At 41.9% G+C, this 7,500-nt stretch overlaps 1 protein-coding gene across 6 annotated transcripts in view; it reads left to right on the top strand.

Annotated features, from left to right (window-relative positions):
• The window catches only part of mcf2l2 (MCF.2 cell line derived transforming sequence-like 2), a 99,838-nt gene that overhangs the window by 34,328 nt on the left and 58,010 nt on the right, over positions 1-7,500 (top strand). For all 6 annotated transcript variants that reach the window (XM_063201839.1, XM_063201842.1, XM_063201837.1 and 3 more), the window contains exons 3-5: positions 5,928-6,042; positions 6,718-6,808; positions 7,444-7,500. The exon at positions 7,444-7,500 is cut by the window's right edge. In XM_063201839.1, coding sequence (XP_063057909.1) covers positions 5,928-6,042; positions 6,718-6,808; positions 7,444-7,500 — 263 coding nt within the window. The remainder of the gene's footprint in view (positions 1-5,927; positions 6,043-6,717; positions 6,809-7,443) is intronic.

Below are 7,500 nucleotides of genomic sequence, written 5' to 3'. Positions count from 1 at the left end.
TTACATTATTAATGAGAGAGGCCATTCTGTTATGTGACCTTTGTCCAGAGCAGGGCCTGTGTAAATCACCAGACAGCTGTCATTAGCTCTGCTAATCAATGCTAATGCCAGCTAATAACTTCCAGCTAGAGCTAAACATCCCTTAACGGCCACATTGTAATGCCATTGTTTGCCTCAGGCCGTGACAGGCAGTAAAGTCTAACCTATTAAACATGGCATGGCATCGAAAGTCAAGACATTTTTATTGACATTTATTTTATTGGTCTACAAGTATAGCAGAGAGAAGCTAAATGACTTCCAAGGAGGTTAACGGAATTCATCACATTCAGCAGCATTGGAAAAAAAAGAAGATGACCATTTCATGCATCGATTTCAGAGAGAAGCTAAATTCAAATATGATATATTATAGGAGGTCAATAGAATTCATCACATCTGATCCAACAGCATTGAAAAAATATGTTGATCGTTCCATGCATCGATTGGCTTCACAGCCTGACAGAGTGAAGCGCAGCCAGAGTGTGTTTGCGGCTGATTTGAAACGTAACGTAACCCGGATCGAATTACCTCAGCAGGTGCTCCTCGCGTGCTCTCCCTGGTCTATGGTTTCCTCATCAGAAATCAATGAGAGGAGAGCTACACACACACAGCACTCCAGCTGAACAAGAGGGTTTCCTGAACCCTCCGATCAAGGCCGAGCTGTCTTAGGTCATGTCTGTTGTGGATCTGCTCTGCAACAGTAGTCAGTGTTGCCAGATGAGTGTGGTCAAATCCTGCCCAAAAGGTGCTCAAAAACCGCCAGGAAGCACTAAATTCCGCCCAATTTCAATAAATTGCATTGATTTTTATGGGCATAAAACTGCTGAAAAAAAAAAACGCCAAATGGACGATTTTTCCTGTTTTTATCCGCAGCCAGCCATCCCAAGCAGCCCAATCTGGCAACACTGACAGTAGTCGATTTTATGAAACCTGAGGCAGTGTCAATAAAAATGGAGGCATGTATTATCGCATTTCTGTAATAGCGTTTTAATGCTGTAATAATAGTTCTCCAAATGTTTTGTGGTTAAGCTCCTGAATTTGAGCGTTTCCAGGGTCATTTTGCAGTCTGCAATTTAGACTTACAACTCTCTGATTTGAAGGTGCTTTATGGTGAATTATGACCAGAGGAGGTACTGCAGGCATTGAAAATCTGTTTCTGTTCAGAGAAAAAATACACACTGGTTGTCAAGTAAAGGTCTGAAGTCAGTGAACATTTGTCCTTTAATTTATTTTTCTTTCTCAATCTCTGAGGACCATTGTATGTCTCTACTCCATAGGACATGCATTTCTGACATATTACAGTACATCACCTTTTGAGTATTAATCATTTCCTTTAGTGGAATACACTGCATAACACTACAGTAGTGAAATTATAAATCACAGAGTGAGTTGCAGAGTAAAGTTGCAGTGTGTAGTAGAATGAATTCCCAGAAGCTGGTTGCCAGCGGCAGCGCGGACCACATCAGGGTCAGTGGGTGGAATGCTGAGTGTAGTGTAGTGTGGTCAGGCAGGGCAGACTGCAGACCAATGGCCTCTCGTCTCTCTGGTGCGGAGAGTGGCCGTCTAGCAAGTGCCTCTTTCTCCCACAGGCAGAGAACTGCGGAGGCTGCAGATGTGGGTGGAGTGCCGTGACCGCTGACCAGAAAAAAAGGAGAGCAAGACAGAGACAGAGTGAGAGAGAGAGGGTGGGCCGACAGAGAGAGAGAGATAGAGAGAGAGAGAGAGAGAGAGAGAGAGAGAGAATGGAGAGAGATACACAGACAGGCAGACAGACCTGGCGACAGGTAGAGACGAAAAGTAGAGAGAGAAAGAGCGAGATACAAAGGCATGAAAGAGATAGAGGTAAAGAGAGAGGGAGGGAGAGAGAGAGAGATCTATACAGAGAGAGAGAGGAGAGAGCTCCAGAGAGAGGGAGAGAGCGTCTCCATTCCTTCCCACCCATGTCAGGGCCACTGGGGGCTGGTGTGGTCCTGTGACTCTCTGCCAGCTGGGCTTGCTCGATTATGTCATGTTACAATGACCGGAGTTACAAAGACAAAGAGTTACAAAGTCGCATGTTTCTATCTTGCATCCACAATCACTGTTGACAACGTTGTTGTCATTGGGAGTAAACTTTTATATACGTGATACATACACCATACATTGGAGGGGGAAAAATGCTTTAAAGCACATGCCACATTATGTCAGAGTATACAGTATTTCTTAGAGTAAAAAGAATACAATCCGAACTAAATCAGAATGCATTCATGGTTGCATACTTGCTTTTGATTCTGCAGTGAAGTACTGTTTTTTAGATATTGTTTTTTTAATTTATGACGGCACAGTAGAAGATGGACAGGGAACGATTGGGGAGAGAGAGATGAGGAAGGGTTGGCAAATGACCTTGACCAGAATCAAACCTGGGTCTCCGGCATAGCAGCCCAGAACCCGCAATACGTAGGGCCTCAGAGAAGTACTGTTATCGGTTAAAGCAGCACTTCACAATACACCAAACATAACTCATCATTTTCACAAGAAGCTTAATTACTTCATGCATAATTATTTGTTCGCATACAGTTCATGCAATAGATGTGTTAAATCTTTACCGTAACCTGTAGCCATAGTTGAAAACTCCTCTTCCCTCCAATAAAATTAGTTGAGGTTGAGGATCATTTATTATTAATATAAATTAATTAGCATATCATCTATTTACCAGCATAGTTGTAATGGGATCATAATCATAAACAATAGCTACATATCTGCTGATGTTCACTGTGTTGTGTAAGCTGTGGTTTAAAGCTCCACCTCACTGCCATAGCGTACATGCTGTCCAAGTATACGGCTAGCAGAGCGCCAACACTTCATTCCAGCTACAGGTGTTTTTTGAATTACGTCGAGCTATTTTGACATTTTTTTCCATGCGCTAAAAGGGATAAGATGAAAACAAAAGGTGCAGTGCCAGGAAAGAAGCCCTGGGCCATAGTAGTCATGGCCGTAACTACCATTGAGGACACAGAGGTCATGTCCTCAGTATTTTTTTTCAGTAATGTAAAATGTATTTATGATGAAAATCGATATATGATCAACAATGATAAATTCAGTCTGTATACGCCATCCCCATTTATCCTCAAGGCAGTGATTAATGAAAACAAACTTAAATGTTTGACTGAATTGTTTGAAGCATTCTAAATGTACAGCATGCAGTACAGCAGGCAGTATTTGACCTTAGTATTTGAAAATGTTTGGTTACTGCCCTGATAGTAGCCTACCTCAAAGGATGAGGAACTTGATTTGACTTTCAGGGATATAAAAAGACTCCTTTCACAAGACAGGTGGGCTATTGTTTCGTCTAAGTACCATGTGTTTATCAAGTGATGTTTAAAAGTTGTTCCACAGAGTTGTGATCAAGATAAAGCACAAGATAAACACCTAAGCACAGCGTCCTATTCTGGGATTGTATCCATGTGATAAGCTGTGGTTATTGTGCTGGGAGATCAGATGTTTCAGTTAGACTGAGGGATAGCTGGAGTTGAAGGAAATGTATTGTCTTGCCTTGGTGCCTCGGTGTGTGTGTGTGTGTGTGTGTGTGTGTGTGTGTGTGTGTGTGTGTGTGTGTGTGTGTGTGTGTGTGTGTGTGTGTGTGTGTGTGTGTGTGTGTGTGTGTGTGTGTGTGTGTGTGTGTGTGTGTGTGTGTGTGTGTGTGTGTGTGTGTGTGTGTGTGTGCACGCACATTCACATTCACGTTCATGCACTGAAAAATCCTGTAAAAAATGTTAACGTGGAAATTCACTGATAAGAGAATGAAACACATATTGTGCTACTATTTTTTAATCAAAGAAAAGGGGGGGCGCACCCTGCATCAATTGTTTTCTTTATTTTTGTGCACTGACGCGTTTCGGCGTGTGCCTTCCTCAGTGTGCAACTATCATACTTGCTACTATTTTTCAACAAATCTTAGAAAGGACAGATGTGTGCAAAACAGAGATAATCTAACCACTTGGATTTACAGTACGGCAGACATCCAATTCACGATTCACTGACCGCAATCAATATCTGTTACGATGAAGTAATTAATTTTTTGTGTGTGCTGTAGTGATTCTCCTTGTTCTACTTGGGTGCAGTGTTACCGAAGTGCCCTCAGCATTTGTGGAGCATAGCTTTCATAGTGTGGTGTGTCTTCACTGCAGTGCTGAGAAAAAAATACTTGTCTTTGTTCTGTCTGAGAATACATAGGATAGCATGCAGCAAATCAGCCCAGCTTTTCCTTTTTTTGTTATTCTTTTTTTATTGTGTATGACTCATTGAGTTCACCTGGGACACAGGAGAGCAATGTTATTCTTGCTATATTGTTGAAAATTCAGTTTGTATGGATACTTTGACATTGCTGTAACATTCTATGCAGTACCACATTAGTTTGTTTTTGCAGCATTGACTTTTGAGTACACATTTCTTTTTTTATGGAGACATTATAGTTTCGAGGGAAGACATAGCTCAGCAGCACCATCTTGTGGTGTGATAGACTTGCAGCAGTGAGAGTAGGGCTGTTTCCTCGAAGGCTATCGACACACAGCACTCTTCAGGCCAGAGGCCACACATTTCAGAGACACACAAGTCTCGCAGTGCTGCTATTTTTAGATCACATGGTGTCGATACATATGACATATTACTTTACAATTCCATGTTTGTCTGCCTGAAGGCTTGCCATACAGTCTATTTGGTTCAAGTTCTGTATGACGCCAGATCAGCCTGACAACATTAGAGTCTTGCAGTATTAGGTTTTAGGACACATGATCCTGCATACTGTTCAACTCTCGTCATAGATGTTTTTACAATGGGACCCCCAGAGGTGGTCATTAACATTGCAAACATGAAATACTGCAATCATAAATCATCTAGACCTACTAGTAAATGTATGCCGTTGTTTGTGAACGAAAGAGAGCATTAATAAACAGCCAGAGATATTTCACTGCAGTTTCACTCTGCTAGTTCTGTCACAAGATGTTGGGCTTTCAAAGCAACTCAGTAGTTTTTGTTTCAGGTTTGAAGAGGAATTGCTCTTCATTCAAGTTATGGTCTGCTCTTCCAAACCTTGCGGTAGTTCAGTTAGATCTCGAGCGATTTCAGGGCCTTTCCCCTGTTCCAAATCAAAGAAGCACTAAAGCAATGTTGTAAACGTCATTTTAAAACACTACCCAGTGATGCTGTATACACATCCTAGGCATGGGCCCTCTCGCAAGCATTCTTCCTAGCCAGGGGCTTGGTGCATCATTATGGAAGGATTTGCAGTCTAATGACACAACCATGCCAGCCAGTTTATAGTTACAAATTTTGGGCCCTATCAAAGAAAAGAATGACATTTTCCTTGTAGGATCTTATGTGTACAACAAAGGCTTGTGTATTGGTTATAAACAAAGCACGAGATGGGCAAAGTCTGCTTTCTCTCCTCCCAAAGAGTCATGGAAAAAGCTTTTCCTCCCCATGTTGTTTATGGGCTGTTTTATGACGTACGGAGATGTGATTTGTGATTTATGATGGTTGTAAGTTCATTAATGAGAAATGCTAACAGACTGGACTTTACCCCCTCATTTACTACCGTTTGTTCGTAATGTTTTCCTGCAGGGCTATTGTGAGGGTGTCAGAGTTGCCATCTTATCTGTCTCTCTCGCAATCCTTATCGCTGAAAAGGAGCCTTAAGTTTATGCTGATAATGAGGGCTGATATGAACGTTATGATTATGATGATGATACTAGGGACGGGCATTGGAAATTAGCTTTTGGCTATAAATGCTATGATGCTTGCTGTTTGGTTGTTATGCAACCTACATGTTATGTATCTGTCCCTATCAAATAAACTAAACTAAACTAAACTAAACTAAACTAAACTAAACTAAACTCTCTCTCTGTGTTGTACAGGGGGCCGCGGAAAAGATGGCGCGCCCATCATCACATTCCCAGAATACTCTGCCTTCAGCGACGTGCCCGACGATGACTTCTTGAATGTCGTCACATACCTGACCAGCATTCCCAGGTGAAATGCGTCACTCTGTGGCGATAGCATCATCAGCGCCTTCTAACTGATGAGCAGATAGGACACCACTTATTTCAGTGTTGCCCATCTTCTCTCATGTCATACAATAACTCACAGACATTACAGCAGTGTCAGCATTCAATGCTTTGGTATGTTGATCAGACTGGGGAAGACTGGATCTGATTTCTCTTTAATTAAATTCGATTCTTCCTTATTCTTTCAATATTAACCCCTTAGCGCAGAGCCTATGTCATTACCTTACTGTCACCAAAACTGTAATGGCTATGTCTTAATCTGTTACTTAAGGCTCTTGGTACTTTCATAGCAATGTTGTTATGATGTAGTTGAGTATTTTGAGCAAATAGTGAATAGGCCCACCAGCGACCCCATCTGCACTAAGAGCCTACAATGGGATGCACCAATTTTTATCACACACTTTTTGAGACTGCGCCTCTCTGGAGCTTGGTTACTATATGGGGTTGCATTCATTTTGGGATAAGAGTCTTGTGGAAGTGTAACAAGTGGTAATTTCAGTAAGACATTTTGCTCTATCAGACTACACAATGAAAACACATATCTCCTTTTATCAGAAGCCCTTGTTGTTCCTCTGTCCTGCTCATTGATTTCGTATTCTCTTTTCTCTTTAACTGTTATGTCTTTCTTCGCTTTGTGCAGTTTGGATGCTGCGAGCATTGGCTTCGTCATCATCATTGATCGTCGCAGGGACAAATGGAGTTCGGTCAAGGCCTCCTTAGCCAGGATAGCGGTGAGCCACTCCACGCCTGCTGTAGTAGTAGAGTAGAGGGGCACTCTACATGCTGTCAACATTAGGTGTTATTATAATGCTATAGCAATAGCTATGCTTTTTTAAAAGGAGAACTTCTGCCAATTTCAATATGCTGTTGTTTTAATCACGCTACCCTTGACTTGTCAGTACCCGGTAATGCTGCATTTTTCAGCTCAGCCCTTTCAGAGATCTGAGCGGTTCTAATGGGGGCAGACTTTGTTTACATAAAAAAATTCTTAACTTATGCCTACTCCAAATATTATCCCAAAATGTATCACTGCTTGCTAGTTGTCTGCTGATGCGGTATAACATTTTGGATGTTATTGGGAATAAATGTAAACAAACTCTGCCCCCATTACAATGACCAGGATCTCAGAAAAGGCTGAAGAAATAAAGAATATTCTCAGGTAGTACAATAGTACTGACAAGTCCAGGGTAGTGTGAGCATTCCAACTGCATGTCGAAATTGGCAGAAGTTATCCTTTAATGCTATTCTGTCACACACAAGTCCATGAGAAGTCCAAGTCCACTCTTCTTAACTCTACTCTACTCTACTCCACTGTATCCACTCTACTCTACTCCACTCTACTCTACACCACTCTTCTCCACAACAGGGTGCATTTCCAGGTCACCTGCAGCTTGTCCTGGTCTTGAGGCCCTCCCGGCTCTTC

The sequence above is a fragment of the Engraulis encrasicolus genome, chromosome 6 (genome assembly GCF_034702125.1).
Source record: "Engraulis encrasicolus isolate BLACKSEA-1 chromosome 6, IST_EnEncr_1.0, whole genome shotgun sequence".
NCBI lineage: Eukaryota > Metazoa > Chordata > Actinopteri > Clupeiformes > Engraulidae > Engraulis > Engraulis encrasicolus.
Note: the sequence above shows the minus strand (reverse complement) of the source record. Positions and strands in the feature narration are given on the sequence as shown.